The sequence below is a fragment of the Aureobasidium subglaciale genome, assembly GCF_000721755.1.
Source record: "Aureobasidium subglaciale EXF-2481 unplaced genomic scaffold scaffold_33, whole genome shotgun sequence".
Lineage (NCBI taxonomy): Eukaryota > Fungi > Ascomycota > Dothideomycetes > Dothideales > Saccotheciaceae > Aureobasidium > Aureobasidium subglaciale.
Genome location: NW_013566962.1, coordinates 24382 through 41670, shown reverse-complemented (window position 1 = coordinate 41670; position 17289 = coordinate 24382). Strand labels below are relative to the sequence as shown.

Genomic DNA, 17289 nt, shown 5'->3' with positions numbered 1-17289 from the left:
TGCAGAATGTCTCTGGGTGCATCATGGTCTGAAAACATCAAGAGCTGTGGGCATACCGGTGGCATTTCTGTCATCAAACAAAAAGCAAATTCTTCAGATACATTATGAAGACATGTTTCCACCCCTTCAATGATATCCATGCTCAAACTCCATATACTGTGTCAATCTTCCCACTTGTGAAAACATGAATCGGGCATGGTACTAATGTTGCTGCTGCTGTCATGTGCCCTCTGCCGACCAGTCCCTGTGCTTCCATTGATACAATCTATCGTGAAGCGTGCTAAGACCTTGATACATCTGTTGCGCACAAGTAAGCAGACGATTACTATACGAGATGATCTTTCTCGTGGGCAAATGTAACGACTAGACGAATAGAAAGGAATCTTTGTATATCGGATAGCCATGAATGTGTAGCTTCCTATGTACCTCTTGATCCCCTATCCATCCTCATCCTGTACGCCTTTGATCTCCTTGGAGGAGAAGCGGAAAGCAAAACCGCTGGAAAAGACATTTCTGTGCCTGAGAAATATGAATGCAAAAGCTCTCTCCTCTTTCTCCATCTCCTATGGACCTTTGACGCCATGCTCGCTGATTGTGGTATCGCAAAAGAAGAAGAAAGTAAAAGAAAGGAAAGAACGAAAAGGGGGGGTATCTTGCAAGAGCAAAGAGAAACGAAAAAGACAAAAGGCGCCTCTGTATCATGGTCGACACGCCTCATTCCTAAGCAGAAGGAGCATCGCCGGCATGCTTAGCAGGCACACTAGCATCATGCATGACTTCAGAATAGTCGACAGGCACAGAAGCAGGTCGACCTCTACCTCTGCGACTGCGGCCGCGAGAGACATCGCGAGAGACGTCTCTTGAGGGGGGAGCCATGGCGTAAGCAGACATCTGGTCAACGACATCGGGGATCTCGTTGGCGGTGGGATCGGGACCAGATTCGTCGGTGGCAGTGCGGAGGTTAGCAGGGGCTTCGAAGGCGGCGGCAAAGTCGTTACCCAAGTCTGTGTTTGAGAAACCTTCGATGTCGCCGGTGTCTTCGTCCAGTCCCTCGTCGAGACCATCTTCAAGACCCTCGTCGAGACCCTCCTCAAATCCTCCGTCGACACCTTCGTCAAAGCCTTCGTCGAGGCCTCCGCCAGCAGCTTCGGCTTCCATGTCTCCGCCATCGCGCTCTGCGCCTACGGAAGCATCGAAGTCTTGCATCTCCTCATCATCATCGTCGTCGCCGATCTGGCTCATGATGAACTCCCACTGAGGTCTAGCGACTTTGGTAACGGAAAGACGTGACTGTTTGAAGAGTTCCATGCCAGCAAGTGCACCTCCTGGCTTTGAGAACATCTGCAGATCCTTGAGTGTGAATTTCTCGTCAAACTTGCGACGAAAGGCAACGTGGACGAGCATCCACTTTGGCTTTTCAGGGTTAGATTTAGGATCGTAGTAGGCGCTGTTCTTGTCAAAGGCGTGGTAATCAGGGCTAGCTTCTTCGACAATCTCCATCTATAATTGAGCATTGTTAGCAGGTAACTTATACAGTTTTACAGGCAGGGATATTGCTTACGATACCGACGATGCCTGGCTTTTTACAGTTCGACTCGTAGAGGAAAGCAAGATCGCCGACTCTCATGGCTTTCATGTTGTTCTGGGCTTGCGCATTGCGAATGCCCTCCCACGGCTCGGGCTGTGTGCGATAGCGTAGATCGTCAATGGTAAACTTGACATCCACATCCTCTCCGTTGGCGTTCTTTTCGATGCGAGACTCGGGTTCGGCCTTCATTAGCCAGTAGTTGCGATCTGCCTGGATGATGGTGGTGGCCTCTGTAATGTTGGCATCGTGTGTTGAGTCGTCGTCATAGTCAACACCACCGCTCTCGTCGTCGTTAGCATCCTCGGCAGCGTCGTTGTCAGGTACAATAGGTTGCTTCTTCTCAGAGACCTTGGGCGGTCTACCCCTGCCGCGCTTGATAGGTGGTAGAGCCGACTTGGCTGACTTTGTGACGCGAGACCTTCTCAATGCTGGCGGGGCTTCCTCACTAGCAGGTGTCGATGCTAGCCTGGCACTCTGTCTTTCGCCGATTCTATGGCTCTTGGGCGTGGCTGTGGAAGCCGACTTGGGAGTAGCAACGGTGGCCTTGGGCGTAGCAGTTGTAGCCTTAGGTGGACGACCACGTTTCTTGGGGGTAACTTCAGAAGCCGACGAAGTCTCGGCGCGACGAGTTCTCTTGACGCTCGGAGGATCGGGAGGAGGCATGGTCGAAGCGATGTTACGCTTGGGGCGAGCTGCGGCGGCAGTTGTGTTCAATATCTTGCCTCGAGGGGTGGTAACTGTCAAAGGCACCTCAGGACCGAGCGCAGCTGGTTGTTTGCGCTTCTTGGGAGGCATTGTGGTGATGTTGTGTTGGCTGAAGAGGTGCACGAGGGCTTTGTTGTGTGGTAAAAGAAAGTCGCAAGTGTGTGTTTAGATGTAAATACTGGGAGACGCGGGGAGCGCTTTCGGGACCGTCGCGTGTGACCTCATTCAGGGACCAGACGACCATCACTCGAGCCAGACCATGCGAAGAAAAGGTGAATGCACTCATATTTCGTATCTCATCTCACTGGATCTACTGGAGGTTTATCTGACACAGCCACTAAATAATTAATAACAACGTACTCTAAGAGCGACGGCTAAGCCATCGATCTTGTCCGCGCCCAAGTCAATTCGCTAGCTGTATGACCCTGGTCGGATGATGGGCATAATGTATTCACTCTGGTAAAAGTGCCGTTGTACCTACAACATGCTCGATACATCTAACATGACCTCCTATATTTGTACAAGTATCTACATAGGCTAAAGTTGCGGTGTGGTCGTATATTGTTGCATGTTGTTACCTCCAAGATCGAATTCACCAAAGCTTATCGATTGTCAACCGCAACCATGACGTTCACTACGACCAGCGAAATGTTTTTCAACAACAAGTGCGAATCTCGTACAAACGTAGTGACATGCCCAGACGACAGACAGCAATCATGCACAAGACCTTGATTGAAAAACATATACATGATGTACATTGATTGACGTATGAATGCAAGTTGATTATCTTTCCGTTATATGTATGCACCCCTGCTCAAAGCCGACCACAGCGAACAAAACCACTGCAGTGATATGAGCAGTCTCCTTTCGGACTCGCCAGCGCAGGCATCAATATCAGCACATCTTCGGCACAGTCTGTCGCCACTGAAAATAGGCATAGGCTGCAATTTGACATGAGTGCTTGGGTAGAGGAAAGAGGGGAGAACGTGAAGGTCGGGAAGAAGGAGATGGGGAAAAGAAGAAGAAACTATTTTGAGGTATCCATAAGTGTGTAAAGAAGAAAGCTGGCTGGTGAGATAAAAGGAACAGGGTTAGTCAGTATGTCTACAGAACCGGAGTTCGAGTGCGCCAACCCAAATGCTACACTCGATGGTCCATGGGTAATTACGGGATTCTTTGATCGTTTACGTGGTCAGTTCTCGTCTCATCTGTGTTCGCTGTCGTCCGAGAAAAAGCACAACAAAAGCAGTCTGTATGCTGCAAGTCATTACAGTTCGCCATGTGAGACGACGCTTGATGTGACGACCTTGACAGTTGCTGTGACGGCAGACTTTGCTGCATCAAAGGCATCACGAGCATCGAGGGCCTCGTCTGTGGTCTTCGGTGCCCAGATGTTACCGCTGCGAAGTTGCTGCCAGGCAATGTCAAAGCGTGCACCCATCATCCAAGCGGTGAAGAACTGAAGACGATTATTAGCAGATGCAGAGGTTGGCGATGTGTTAGGTTGACGTACCATGATAAAGGTAATAACGAATAGCGTGGCTCCAACAGCCAGCATGATGTAGAAGAACTCCTCCTTGTCTTGAGCCTGCTGCTTCTTTTGCCTCTCCTGCTCCTCGGGGGAGAGAGTGGTACCACTCGAGTCGACAGCGGCGGGAGCGCCCTGGCGGTAAGTGGCAGCAGTCTGAGTAGGGAAGATGGATTCGATGAATTGCTCAATCTGCAGAGTTTGTTGCGTTAGCGCTGTGTTCTCACGATGGCCCGTGCTTGTGAATATTGTGTCGGCATAAACATATGCTCAACTCTGAATAGGCAGGGTTCAAGAGGGATTATAAGCTTACCTTTCCACATGCAAGACTGATCTCGAGGAAGTTGGGGTCTTGCGGGTTGTTGCGCTTGTGAATGATGCGAGCATAACGCTTGAAAGTATTGTATGCAACCTGAAGGTTCTGTGTGCTCTCAACCATAAGTTTGCAGGCAGAGCCCTTTGTGATCTTGACGTTCTTCTCGAAGATGGTGGGGTTCTGGAAGCACAGCTCGAGTGTGGCAATGGCCATTGTTTGGGGGATGGCGCAGAAGTTGAAGACACTCTGCTCCTTGAGTCCAGCAAGGTAGAACAGGCAGTCGTCGGCACGGCGCAGAGCCAGCAGGACCATCTCTGAACTGCAGGCCAATGCCTTCTCCTTGTTCTCGGGCAAGAAGAGGTCTTCGAAGTGGTCGACATGCTTGGACCAGACCTCGCGAGGCCAGAAGTAGCGCTTGTCCTCGTGGTCTTCGCGGATATCACGAATGATGTTTGTTTGCTGTAGGAATTGACCCATCGACTCGTGCAGGTCCTCGCGCTCCAGAAGGGCAGGGTTGGCCAACTTGGCCTCGACAAACAAGCGAGTCAGTCCCTCGCCGACCAGACCAGCAACGTAGTGACAGTACTTGTAGTATTCCTTGATGGTCTCAACCTTCTGAGCACCACCCTCGTCGGCCATCTTTGCGTAGTCGGCCATGCCGTTACCCATGCGGTCTGTGATGTCCTTGATGATGACCTTGTATTCGGGCTTGATCTTCTTGTACTCGGCGACAACGACGTCGAAGTGGACGCAGAGCTCGCGATCCTTCTCATTGGGGCCGTTGCCTGCAAAGTTCCAGCCGTCTTGCTCGAGGATGTTGTGGAAGTTGCGGAGGAGGGGCTGCTTGGTCTCGAAGGGGATGGTCATGTCGTCCTCAATCGTGTCCAGACCGCGCAGGATCAGGTAGAAGAGGCAGACGGGAACAAGAAGCTCGGGATGCAGTTCTTGAATGACGGCAGCAAAACTGCGGCTGGTCATCTTGAGGTACTTGAAGCACTCCTTCAGCTCAGCGCTCTCCTTGGACTCGTCGCGCTCGTGGACGGCATCGTGCCAGAGCTTCCATTGGATGATGTTCCTCAGCTCCCCGAGGTGGGTGCCGTAGTAGACGATGCTGCCGATGCTAGGCATGTTGGATTGTATGGACTGGTCGCTTTCAGGGGACGAACAGAAAGTCGTGAAGTCGGCGTTGCTTCGTGTGCGTCGATTGAACGATTGCCTGGCGAGAGATCGCGGCTTGACGTGGCACGAGAAATTTGTCGAAAATGTCGGACGACTTATCAAACGATTGTTGCTGCAGGAGAGAAACAGGATGCCTGCACCATGTACGACTACTTTCTGCGCCTCGCGCGACTCTCAAATCTCCCGCTCCTTCCCCGCCAATCTCAACTCAATTCGTTCTTTTCTCCACTGAAACACGCATGATTATGAGTGCCACTCTCTCGACACAACATCCCATTTCCGCTAGCGACTTGAGGGGACAGCATGACTTTGATCACTGACAGCACACCCAGAGTGTACAATGCTTCCCAAGAAGACGAACCCCTTCCGGACTTAGATTCATCCGACTGAGTTGTGGACCCTGTAAATCTACGAAGCGTCTCGGGGTCCCGTACCGTTCGTTTCTCTCTGCTCTACTCACACCTTCGAGTCCCCGGTAAACATAAGCTCGGAGTTGGCGAGGTGCTGATGGGTATCATCGACCCGTGTTGTTTCGTCGGCGACCTTGCTTTACCGCGAGGACACCATTGGATGTTACCACAACCGACAGACCGCACAACAATGAGGCAAGTCTGGTCTGTTAGCGCTCAAGTGCATCTCGCACCAGCGAGTGTGTAAAATGGGAAAAGAGGGAGGGATGTTGGTGTTTTATAGTGCAGGATAAGTGCATTTACGAGTACTGAGCCATGACCGCAAGACATTGAATCCCAAATCTTGTACACTTTCACCACTCGACTTGATAAACTCTTGCCTGCAACAAAAGATTCTTATTGAAACCGCCACGAAGGCGAACCAAATCAATTTGAACACCCCAAAATGCTTACTACTCCAAAGCGCCATCAAGTACGCCAGAACCCAGAAGCCTCTCCAACACAGAAAAGAAAGTTATACAGAAGTTTGTACGGTAGAAAGAGTACATCAACATTGACAAAAGAGCTTAAGGAGTGGACTTAGTCACTACCACGAGGTCTCAATCTTCTGATACCAGCAGCTACACCGCCACCTGCACCGATGTTCTCTCTGCCTTCAGCGACCAAGCCAGCAGTCATACGGGTGGGTCGCTTCATAGGCAACTTGCTGTCGACTTTGGCGTTGGCATCTAATTGAGGCATGGTATTGCCTCTTTTGAGCAAACCGATTCTGGATTCTGGGTGCTCGGTAGGGGCAGGCAAAGAAGCTGCATTGACGTTGACGTCGATTTCTCGGAGACCGACCTGTCCGGGTAGGCTATGAGGACGGTTTCGGGCAGCATCGCTATTGGTCACCGCGTCATGTGAGATATCGGAGCCGCCAGTAGTGGTAGGATTATCTGTATAGATGATACCCTTGGAAGGTGTCTGTCCATCTCGCTTTCTGGGAGTGTTTCGGATCTGCGAGTCTTTGGCTGGGCTCTCTTCGATTGCAGTGTTGCCGTTTCGCAGCCTTTCGAGCAGAGATTCGTGATTGGCTGTTCTTGGTAGATTCGTAGGATAGCTGTAGGCGACCTTAGCTGGAGTTTCTCCAGTAGGAACATACTCGGTAAGTTCGGAAGCATTCATCTCGTCGCGCAAAGTATGCAACGTCTGAACAATCTCACCAGACGAGCTAAGCTCTGGAAGTGTAGATGCAAGATCTGCAGTGCGACTTTGCATATCAGTGTCGAGTCCTTGCGTACGAGTGTAGGATGTCTCCATATGAGCTCCGATGTTCGAGTACGATTGCTGGACATCGCTCGAGAGCTGAGCGAGGGAGGCAGTGTGAGCGGTGTGATGAGTGTCGTTTTGAGCACGGATGCGAGACACGATTTCATCCAAGGAGATGAGCTGCGTGTCCATATTGGACATTTGTGTGTCAACAATGCGAACAGTCTCGCCGTGGACAACTTCAGTAGTCGCCTTGATTTTCTCGGTCTGATCGTTCGCTGCGTTCCAGTCTCCTTTGATCTTTGCCTTGACGTTCTCACGAGAGCGGACACAAGAATCGATCAGCGACTTCGACTTGGCTACCAGAGCATCGGAGCTCTCGTTGTAGGTTTCGCGAGCAACACTGTAATCATCCTCAGAAGTCTTAACGCGCTTGGATGCGTGCGCAATATGTTCGGTAATTCTTCGCTCTTGGGCTTCAGCAGAGGTTGTGATCAGGGAGCTGATCTGAGATAGCATCTTCTCACGATCTGCAGCAGCGCGACGGCGCTCCTCTTCCATAGCTTCCTCGAAAGTCGTCCTAGATTCCTGACCGGCTTCCATATATGTTGAATTGGCAGTCAAGATCTGCTGTCGCAAGCGTTCAGACTCTGCTTGTTGCTCGCTTAGTTGTTTGACGACATCGTCGAATATGGATTTGAACTCCCGGCCTAGTGAGACATATGATGCGTGTAGTTGTGTGTGGAAATTCTCAAGCTCAGTGGAAATTCCAGCAGTGATGCGTTGAGCTGCTGCCGACAGGTCATTCAATCCGTTTCCGACATTCTGCTTGACATCTTCGCGGAGGGTCTTAATTTCCTCGAGGACTTCGTTAACATCGTCTCTAGCTTTTGCGGTCTGGACGTTGACCTCCTTCTCCGATCTCTGGAAAGCTTCTGCCTTCTCCTGCAAGAATCTCTGGGATTGTTGAAGTTCTTGCAACTCATCTGAGACGAAACCTTGCATCCTCGTGGACATGGATGTGAGGAGCTGTTCCTGGCGCTGCCTGAGAGTCTCAACCCTGTCCTTGACCGTGTTGGTAGTATTCGTCACTCTGCTTTTCGACGAGGTCCAGTTGTTTCGGTTGAGAGAGTGCAAATCTGCTTTACGTTGAATTTTCGAGTGTAAGCCAGAAATGTCTGTTGTTGTGGAAGATAGGGTCGAGAGCAGGTCCTCGCCAATGCCGGCAAGCTTAGACTCAGTCTTTTGGTGTGCTTTCCTAATGAATGTCTCTTCTGTCAGACTGCGCTTTGTATGATTAAGCACGAGCTCCGTCTTCTCGAGCAGACTTTTGGTTCCATCAAGCATCAGTCTTGCTTGCTCGTTCTCCTTTCTCAAGCCGTTGAAATTAGTGGTCAGACTGAAGAGTTCCTGAACTTTGTTGCGCAGATTTGCCTCCATAGTTTCGATCTTGTCTTTCTGTTCGTCGCAGAGAATACGTCTCGACTCACTCTCGACAGTAATTTCTTCATAGGCCTCCTGTGTGAGGTAAACACCGTTGCGCTGGCGGGTCGCAATAAGTTCGCTCTTCAGCTTCTCGATCTCCATAGTGAACTCTTTGAGCAGAGTCCTCTTGGTGACCATCTGATTGATTTGAGGTTTGTTGCGGATATTCTTTGCACGGAAAGCGTAATCAAGTGTAGATATCGTCTCCTCCAAGTTGCTCTTCGCTGGGGATAGAGTTGCGATAATGCAAGTTTTGGTACGTCCTCCAAGAGAGTCTTGCAGAAGACGGGTGAGTTTCGATTCTCGGTATGGAATATGAGAGCTCTTTTCAACGAGCGCGTTGATAACGCGGCCGAGGGTAAGCAAACTCTTGTTGATAAGACCAGCCTCAGCAGCGCGCTTGTTCTCAGCACCACTGCGTTGGATGTTCTCACTGCCAGCCAGATCGACCAGATTGAGTTTTCCTGCGCTAACAAAGTCCTCACCTGTTTCGGTGGTGCGCTTCATATAGACGGTGATTGTGAAAACGGTATGACTGCGGGAACTGAGGTCGTTGCATTTGGTCGCAGCAACCTGGCGCTTGTGACTGCCGCTCCTAAGAAGTTCAAGACCCTTGGATGCTGATTTGATGTGGGATTCCTCCATGCCCTGGACCAAAGTCGTGGTTTGGCCCTTCTTGCTGTTGTCGTCGTAAATCTTCAGTTTTGCGTGGTCCTCTGAAGACAGGAGATCCCGGAGCTCCTCGTTGTAGAGTTCGATGAAAGAACACTTGACGGAGCTTTCGTTGTCCTCTCCTAGCTTGTTGAAAAGTGAGTACAGGACTCTGGGGATGATACCGGCAGAGTCTGGTAAAGGCTGCATGTCGGTGATGTCTCCAGACATGGTGTAGGTCTTTCCGGTGCCCGTTTGGCCGTATGCGAAGATTGTGCAGTTGAAACCGCCGAGGACCTGGGAAGTCAGAATAGTGCAAAAAATACAAGTGTGAAAGTGGCCTTTCTCACCTCATCCAGGATGGGTTCAACGACGTCGTCAAACAGCATAGCCTGATCTGCAGCTGGCGAGAAGACCTTGTCGAATTGGTATGTCTTGTTGCTGAGAGCACTCGGGCCCATGGAGAGATCGACTTTCTTGCCTCTGACGCCGTCTGTGGAAACAACAACACCGCTGTTTTCGCGCAGCTCACGGTCGTTTCGACCTCTGCAGCGCACGACTACATTGATGTTTGTTTCGTGGTCCTGGTCTTGATGATCGAAATCGCGTTCCTTCCTCTTTCCACCCTGGACTGACTGTGCTGGTGAAGGAGGCATTTCTGAAGGTCTTCCGCTGAGGCTGGGAGTGGCAGTGTGGGCGCGTGAAGGCGTGCGCGAAGGCGGCGGGCGCATAGATGATGTTGGACGCATTGTTGGTCTTTTGACAGCCTGTCCCGGCCTGGGAGGTGCCGACATGGTCTGGGTCAAAATAGATCGGACGGAGTGGTTGACAAAGTTGATGATGTCGCTGTGTTTACAAACAAAAACTATAAACATGGAACGCGGATCTGCCTCGACCCACACGTCACCCGTAACTCCGACAAGTCCGGCAGGAGCCCCTCTTCCATCACGGTTGTTCCTGCCTCATTACGAGCACAATCGCACGTCTGTTTGATACGAACTGCAATTTGGTGCCTACTGTTCTTGGTCGTGTACCTGCCGCTTTGAATAGATTTGGCAGGTTTACTTTTCACGAAAGCTCACCGTGCCAGGCGCGACGGCATCGAATGACCAACACCACCGGCACATGACGCGCTTCGAAGTGGTCGACAACAAGACCTTCGGCGCCGCCTCTACCTCTCGCGTCTCATACATTCGAGCAAAGTAGCATCTATCATACTCTCCAGCATGGCAGAGCCCACATCACTGCCCTTCAGAGCTGCTCACTCGCTGGGCTTCATGGGTACGTGCACCACCATCTATCTGCTCTCTATGTCCTCTCCAACCTGATTCCTTCTCTCAGTATTGGGCGCTTCTCTCTTCGACGTCCTGAACAAGCTCAGAAGTGACGCCCGTACGTTTCCCAAGATCGACTTTACCTTCTCGTCCGAGACGCCCCTCAAGACGACCATCATTGTCAGCCTGCCCAAGAATGGCTTTAGACTCCGCTTCGACGCTCCGGACCAGCGCTTGCGTCTGATAGAGATCATCGACTTCACCCGCATGATCTTCACCTTCAAGAGTGGCGAGCTCGTACCTGCCCAGGTCTTGTCCAACGGCCAAAGCTATCTGACTTATAAGAAGGTCTACCAGCTTTTTGGTCCTACATATCCTGGCGAGTTCATCCGCCTAAAAGATGGCTCCAACATGGGCCTCTACGTTCTCTCGTGGCCCGGCTTGTCTGTTACATTCCCTGTCCCAGTCGACGCTTTCAATCCTCAAAAGGACTATGCAGCCATGCTGACCGCTTCTGCGTCTCCAGCTACTGCAATGGCCATCTATGAGGGCAGGTTCTGGCCTGAAGTTCGCAAGGATCTCTTCACATACAACTCGACAAACCCACGGGCTTCTTCGCTCATCGGTCGACCCAAGGAGGGTCCTACAGATGAGGTTGAACATGTCAATGTGTACGGTGCAGGAAAGGTTGAGCTGTTACGTCGTTCCGGCTCGAAAACCCTCATCACACTAAGCGAAACAACGCCGCAGGATCTAATCACCGAATTGGGTCCACCGGACGCTATGATGCCACGCTCACGTCTCGACGACGACCCGCCTCCTCAGAAAATGCCCCGGAACTATGCTCGATCTTATGGTTCAACCCCATCCAGTTACTCTTCCACTAACACCGACACCTACGAGACTGATTTTGACGAAGATGAAGAGACAAATGGTGCAGAACCCAGCCAGGCCAACGAGCAGCAATATTACTGCTACTTCGAACACGGCTTCGACATGTTGCTGGGGCCGCCGACCGACGTTTCTCCCCTACCCAAAGGCACCGAAGACCCCAGTGAGACTCGTCATCCGACCTTGACATCGATCGATGGACATCTTACTGTTACGCAAATCATACTTCATGGCAACATCCCAGGCTCGTACCCATTCAACCGTCATCGCAGGAGCAGATGGTCTTTAAACCACATACCTTCTGGCGAGACACCAATTTCCTCGGAGTCTTTGTTTCCGTCGTTTCACCAAGCACTCGTCAAGAGTTTCTCGCACATCTGGCCAGCAAAGGATATGTTGGAAGGTATGGTCATCGTACGTAGCTGGGGCGGCGATACAGACAGCTCCACGGGTTCCACCATTCTCATCAATGGCGACGTTGGTCATATGGATCTAGATGAGGAGTTGGAGCTACTGAATGGCAACGACGACTGGGAGCATGAGAAGAGGGATGATGGTGGGGATGAGCAGTGGCTGCGGAACACTAAGCTGTACAAGTTCCCTGGTCTGATGTTTGAGGTTATGCATAACGGTGCGGTCAGTGCCTTGACGATTTGCTAGGTTCAGTCAAGGTGGCGTTTTTACAGAGATACCCAATAATGAGCATTTACGCAAACAGTTATCACGAAAGTTGTGACTCCGATGGTCCCCATGCTATAAGGACATGTCTTTTGGGCATGAAGTCGATGTATCAGGTGCAGGACACGTGACAGTGGAAGCAAAAAAGGAATGTCGTGCTACCGAGGATTGGAAGGGAAGAAGGGAATTTTGTACTTACAATTCTTTCGAACCAAATCCTACCTGTTCCATAGGCCGCCTAGGACCAGGGTGCTATCATCCCACCTTCAGTACCGAGAGGAATGCTTTGTGTTGGCAAGGCATGTCAGCAGGGACACTTCAAGTGATCCGATAGACTTTTCATACCAACCCACATCATCAGCTCAACTTGCCCTTGTGTTTGCAAGAAACTCCTATCACCGAATCGAGGTTAGTATTGTGATGGTTGAGTCCTCTCCGATTGTCTCGGATCGTCATGTCACGGGGGGGAGGGTGTTTGTGGGTCAGGTTTGCGGGCCTTTACCACTATTAAGTCGCGCGCCTCAATGAATTTTCCGCATCACACTTTCTCTGCCGAGGAAGGACGGAATGATTTCTGGAAAGTGATGTTAGTGGGGTTCGAATGGTGGTCCTTCGGTAGCGGTTAGACCATTGGGCTGGAGGAGATTGTTGTGGTTATAGGAGGGTTTGGCTCAATATATGGGAGGGTGTTGTTCGGTGAGAAGTGAAGGAGTGGTCGGACACCCCAGTAGGACCTCTGTTTTGGGCCAGATATCTTCGAGATGATATGTGATACACCGAGCTCACTGAGCTAGAGCAGGAGCAATCTACAGAGGTTCCACCGGTAGTTTGAAGAGCATCACAGCATGGCACGGTATAGGGATTGAGGTAAAGGGTATAAAGTCCATTCGTGATCCATTTAGAACGCCGCCACCAGATATGCAGAAAAGGGTATGCCAGTTGTTGTACAGTGTAGTCTTTCTTCTCTTCTCTTCTTCAATCAACCTTGTCTGCAAGACATTGTTAGCATCGTCTACCTTTTCGAAAGAAATCGAGTATAATCGTACCTCTGCTTGTGCTTGGGGTTCTTGCTGCAGATAATGTAGACATATTTGCCACCCTTTCTACGCACACTCTGCGATTTCTCATCAGTATCCTGCTCTCTCATATCCTCTCGTGATTGTTGCCAGCCTCTCTCTGCTGCTACTCTTTCCGTACCTTGCAACCATCACACAGCTTCTTGACCGAACTTCGGACCTTCATTCCTCGTGTCTGTTGGAAAGCAACCAGGCTCTTTGTGGGTGATGCGACGGGTCTAGCGAGTGACATTTGCGACATTCTCGAGATGAGCGAGTTGGCCGAGAAAGTGCTGAAGGCGGTGCGCGCGCACATTGAGACGGAGTTGCGTGCCACAGGGGCTGCGCGGAGCAGCGAACGTGTTGCTTGTGAGAACATGGTGGAGATGTTTGCTGTGCTGGCGCTAGCTCTGCTCTCGACAAGGCACTCTTGAATATCGAGGTGGTCGTGACGATGTCTCGAAATCTTTGCCAAGAAAATGGCGTTTCGGTTGCACTTGCCGAAACGGGGGGATGCTCTCGACCTCGGTGGATTTTCAACTGTGAACTTGCTGTCATTATTAGGGCGTACTGACTTGACAATCATTCTTTATTACAAGATTATAGAGTTATAGAATCTCCTTTGCATCCAGCAGCGGTCATACTGTCAGGCATCTAGTGCTAGATACCTTCCTTCAATACCATCGAGTAGCCTCCAACATCCGGTCATCCATTACATTATGGTTCATATCAAGCCATTTGCAGTCGAGCAGGTCAGTATCTATAGCTTGTCCTTTTATAAGGCTACATAGAACAGTCAAGCCACACTCCTCATAGAGTCTCATAGACTGACTTAAGTAGTGGATGGATACATACGAAACTACTGCAAAGTACAACATCGCAGAAACATGTGCCGCATCTGTCTCGGTCAATGAGCTGCGAGAGCTTTCTGAGAATAAGACTGCCGAGATAGTGGACTTATCTACTGTACTGAACTACGGAGAAATTCGCGGCAACGAGACTCTACGTTCAAATCTTGCAAGGCTATACTCTTCTAGATCTGGCAACCCACTGCCGAAGGAGAATATCCTGATACAACCTGGAGCTATTGCAGCCAACGCTTTGGTACTCTACACTCTTGTCGGCCCCGGCGATCATGTGATTTGTCATTATCCCACTTATCAACAACTATACGACTACCCAGCATCACTAGGCGCCGAGGTGGAGTTGTGGAAGGCCACACCGGAGAAGCAATGGGCACCGGACTTTGAGGAACTGAAGGGCATGATCAAGGATAACACCAAACTGATCATTCTCAAGTAAGTCTAGATGCTGACTACAATGAGTCATTGTATACTGACCTTCACAGCAACCCAAACAACCCAAGTGGCGCTGTCCTCAAGAAGACATTGCTGCAAGAAATCGTCGAATTGGCCAGAGAGAAGAACATAACCATCCTCTCGGACGAGGTCTATCGTCCTCTGTTCCATGGTGTCACTCCTGCCGAAAACGAGTTTCCTCCCTCAATCTTGTCCATGGGCTACGAAAACACCATCTGCACAGGGTCACTCTCAAAGGCCTACTCGCTAGCCGGCATCAGAACTGGCTGGGTTGCATCACGCAACCGCGATCTGATAGAGAAGTTTGCCGAAGCCCGTGATTACACCACCATCAGTGTAGGCATTCTGGACCAACAAGTAGCCGCTTTCGCCTTGGATCAAGACTGTATACACAGTTTGCTAGGCAGAAACATCGCCCTCGCACGCACGAACCTGGAGTTGCTAGAGCGATTCGTCATCAAGCACGATGAATACTGCACTTGGGTCAAGCCAGTGGCAGGAACAACTGCATTCATCAAGTTCTGTCGGGACGACAAGCCAATCGATGCTAGAGAGTTTTGCAAGCAATTGCAGGAAAAGACGGGTGTCATGTTCCTTCCCGGAGATTGCTTTGGCGAAGAATTCAAGGGCTATGTCAGAATTGGATATGTGAACAGGACCGATGTAGTCAAGGAGGGACTTGAACAGGCTCGATTGTTCATGCGCAAGGAGTTTGACGATATTCCTCTTGCGGCTTGAGCGGGCAAGCCGGAGACAGTGTTGATTTGGCCGAGTGGGTCATATCCATCGCAACAATGTACATAGCTGTGCACAAACACGTTGTATATTGCTCTCTAATACGATTTGTAGTGAGCCCTGTGTTGTTGAGTATCAAAATTGTCGGCGGCCAAGCGGGCATGGCCGAGGGCGCACAAACAAGGAAGTTGATAGGCATGCGATAGCCGGCGAGGGTCCACTCCAGTCAATGGTGCAATACAAGAACAATCCTTGAGGCGGTGACCCCGTCGCGACACATTTAGCTTTTCTCATCCTCTTCCTGAGTCATTTTGGAAAGGACTGATATGTATCTTCCCTCGTCAATCGGCACATAGAGCTTCCCAGCGAGCACGCGACACAATCGCCATCCATCGTGTGTCGAATCTTATCCCCACCTAAACCCGGCCGCACGAGTCACTCATACAACATGGCGACCGAAGACGACAATGGTCGCGAACCAGCAAGCGAGACCTCACCATTGCTAGGAAAGCAAGCACCCAAGCCCATTGACCCTAGCAATGGCATCGCACCCGACAGCGCCGTCGCCAATGGAGTCATCGCTGAAGAAGAAGAAGCAGATGGCGAAACCCTCGAACGACAGACCAGCCTGGAAGAAAGACAGAAGCAATATGAAGGCCAACCCGAGATGAGAAAGAAAATGAAGGTCATCTTCCCAGCCTTGACCATCGGTGTCCTGCTCTCAGCCGCCGACCAGACCATCATTGTATCCAGCTACGGAAAGATTGGCAGTGAGCTCAAGGCTCTCAATAATGTCTCTTGGATCGCAACCGCATACTTCCTTACCCTGACGAGTTTTCAACCGCTGTATGGAAAGATGTCGGATATCTTTGGAAGAAAGAGTTGCCTGTTGTTTGCATATGCTATCTTTGGTATTGGATGTCTGTTCTGTGGTTTGGCTCAGAACATGAATCAGCTTATTGCTGCTCGTGCTTTTGCGGGCATTGGCGGTGGTGGTATGACGACTGTTGTTTCTATTCTAATGTCTGATGCCGTGCCTCTTCGTGAGCGTGGCAAGTGGCAGGGCTACGTCAACATCATCTATGCCACTGGTGCTGGTACAGGAGCTCCACTAGGTGGCATTCTTGCAGACTCGATTGGTTGGCGATGGGCTTTCCTTGGGCAGGTGCCCTTGTGTGTGCTTGCCTTTGTGGTTGTGAGTCTGGTTTTGAAGCTTCCTAAGAGGGAGCAAACCGATTGGAAGGTGAAGCTTCGTCGTATCGACTTTGTCGGTGCTGCCATCCTGATCGGTGCCGTCTTTACTCTCTTGCTCGCTCTGGACAGAGGCAGCAATGTCTCATGGAAGGCAAACATCACCATTATCTCCATCAGTCTCAGTATCCCGCTCTTCATTCTCTTCATCCTTGTGGAGATGAAGGTTGCTGCGGAACCTTTCGCACCTGGTCACATCATCTTCAACCGTTCGCTCTTCGCTTGCTACCTCTGCAACTTCTTCTCGTTTTCTGGATGGCTTGCTGCGTTGTTCTACATTCCCCTCTACTTCCAAGCTGTGGACGGCCTTACTGCGACTCAAGCTGGCGTTCGCTTGATTCCAGGTATCATTGCAGGCGTGAGTGGCAGTCTGTTTGGTGGTTTCTACATGCAGCGTACCGGCAAGTTTTACTACTTGACAGTCATTGCGTACACCTGTCTTGTCATCGGCATGGCCTTCGTCTTCCTCTTTTCTGGCTTCGTCGCAAACAGCACTTTGGGTATGATCATTGGCATGTGCATTTGTGGTTTCAGCAATGGTATTGGAGTCACATCCACCCTTATTGGTCTTAGTGAGTTCTCCCTGACCTCACTGCATACCAGCTTCCCTGCTAACAAATTCACAGTCGCCAATGCATCTCGCGAAGACCAAGCAGTCGCAACCGCATGCTCTTACCTCTTCCGCAGCTTGGGTTCAGTCTTCGGTGTCTCCGTCTCTGCTACCCTTGCCAACCAAGCTCTGCGCGATCATCTCGCCTCAGCACTCAGCAGTGGTGATGCAGCGGCTGAGATCACTGAACGTGTCAGAGAGAGTTTGGCGTATATCAATACGCTTGAGCCTAGTGTGCGTGCTCTGGTTAGAGGGTGTTATGCGCAGAGTACACGTGCTGCGTTTAGTCTTGAGATTGGTCTTGTGGCTGGTGCGGCTTTGAGTGCTTGGTTCATTAGAGAGAAGGCATTGAGTAGATAGATG

General features: G+C 50.7%; 7 protein-coding genes across 7 annotated transcripts; 3 read left to right on the top strand and 4 right to left on the bottom strand.

Annotated features, from left to right (window-relative positions):
* Window positions 1-720: 720 nt before the first annotated feature.
* On the bottom strand, window positions 721-2444 carry AUEXF2481DRAFT_83404 (uncharacterized protein; the record flags this gene model as incomplete). The annotated part of the gene is made up of 2 exons (XM_013484133.1): window positions 1562-2444; window positions 721-1500 (listed from the first exon to the last, which is right to left on the bottom strand). Exons 1-2 carry the CDS (start codon window positions 2381-2383, stop codon window positions 721-723), a joined length of 1602 nt encoding a protein of 533 aa, XP_013339587.1. The 5' UTR covers window positions 2384-2444.
* Window positions 2445-3560: 1116 nt separating this feature from the next.
* Window positions 3561-5265, bottom strand: AUEXF2481DRAFT_70390 (uncharacterized protein; the record flags this gene model as incomplete). The annotated part of the gene is made up of 3 exons (XM_013484122.1): window positions 3561-3752; window positions 3807-4013; window positions 4135-5265. 3 exons carry the CDS (start codon window positions 5263-5265, stop codon window positions 3561-3563), a joined length of 1530 nt encoding a protein of 509 aa, XP_013339576.1.
* A 1040-nt stretch (window positions 5266-6305) lies between these two features.
* On the bottom strand, window positions 6306-9844 carry AUEXF2481DRAFT_70428 (uncharacterized protein; the record flags this gene model as incomplete). The annotated part of the gene is made up of 2 exons (XM_013484127.1): window positions 6306-9410; window positions 9464-9844. The coding sequence occupies 2 exons, from the start codon at window positions 9842-9844 to the stop codon at window positions 6306-6308; spliced, it is 3486 nt and encodes a 1161-aa protein (XP_013339581.1).
* A 230-nt stretch (window positions 9845-10074) lies between these two features.
* AUEXF2481DRAFT_83401 (uncharacterized protein) lies at window positions 10075-12312 on the top strand. Its single transcript, XM_013484132.1, has 2 exons — window positions 10075-10394; window positions 10455-12312. Exons 1-2 carry the CDS (start codon window positions 10340-10342, stop codon window positions 11936-11938), a joined length of 1539 nt encoding a protein of 512 aa, XP_013339586.1. The 5' UTR covers window positions 10075-10339; the 3' UTR covers window positions 11939-12312.
* A 299-nt stretch (window positions 12313-12611) lies between these two features.
* AUEXF2481DRAFT_44433 (uncharacterized protein) lies at window positions 12612-13444 on the bottom strand. Its single transcript, XM_013484094.1, has 3 exons — window positions 13154-13444; window positions 13003-13070; window positions 12612-12945 (listed from the first exon to the last, which is right to left on the bottom strand). The coding sequence occupies exons 1-3, from the start codon at window positions 13388-13390 to the stop codon at window positions 12936-12938; spliced, it is 315 nt and encodes a 104-aa protein (XP_013339548.1). The 5' UTR covers window positions 13391-13444; the 3' UTR covers window positions 12612-12935.
* Window positions 13445-13730: 286 nt separating this feature from the next.
* AUEXF2481DRAFT_70321 (uncharacterized protein) lies at window positions 13731-15068 on the top strand (the record flags this gene model as incomplete). Its single annotated transcript, XM_013484115.1, has 3 exons — window positions 13731-13763; window positions 13852-14309; window positions 14360-15068. The coding sequence occupies 3 exons, from the start codon at window positions 13731-13733 to the stop codon at window positions 15066-15068; spliced, it is 1200 nt and encodes a 399-aa protein (XP_013339569.1).
* Window positions 15069-15513: 445 nt separating this feature from the next.
* AUEXF2481DRAFT_8843 (uncharacterized protein) lies at window positions 15514-17286 on the top strand (the record flags this gene model as incomplete). Its single annotated transcript, XM_013484066.1, has 2 exons — window positions 15514-16888; window positions 16943-17286. The coding sequence occupies 2 exons, from the start codon at window positions 15514-15516 to the stop codon at window positions 17284-17286; spliced, it is 1719 nt and encodes a 572-aa protein (XP_013339520.1).
* Between the last annotated feature and the right edge of the window lie 3 nt (window positions 17287-17289).

What these genes read in the sequence shown, in the direction of transcription:
- AUEXF2481DRAFT_83401 (XM_013484132.1), top strand. Translation starts at nt 10,340, where the DNA reads ATGGCAGAGCCCACATCACTGCCCTTCAGAGCTGCTCACTCGCTGGGC. An exon ending in TCACTCGCTGGGCTTCATGG is followed by an intron (nt 10,395 to 10,454) that starts GTACGTGCACCA and finishes TCCTTCTCTCAG; the next exon opens with TATTGGGCGCTTCTCTCTTC.
- AUEXF2481DRAFT_44433 (XM_013484094.1), bottom strand. Translation starts at nt 13,390, where the DNA reads ATGTTCTCACAAGCAACACGTTCGCTGCTCCGCGCAGCCCCTGTGGCA. An exon ending in AGCTGTGTGATGGTTGCAAG is followed by an intron (nt 13,071 to 13,153) that starts GTACGGAAAGAG and finishes GAGAAATCGCAG; the next exon opens with AGTGTGCGTAGAAAGGGTGG.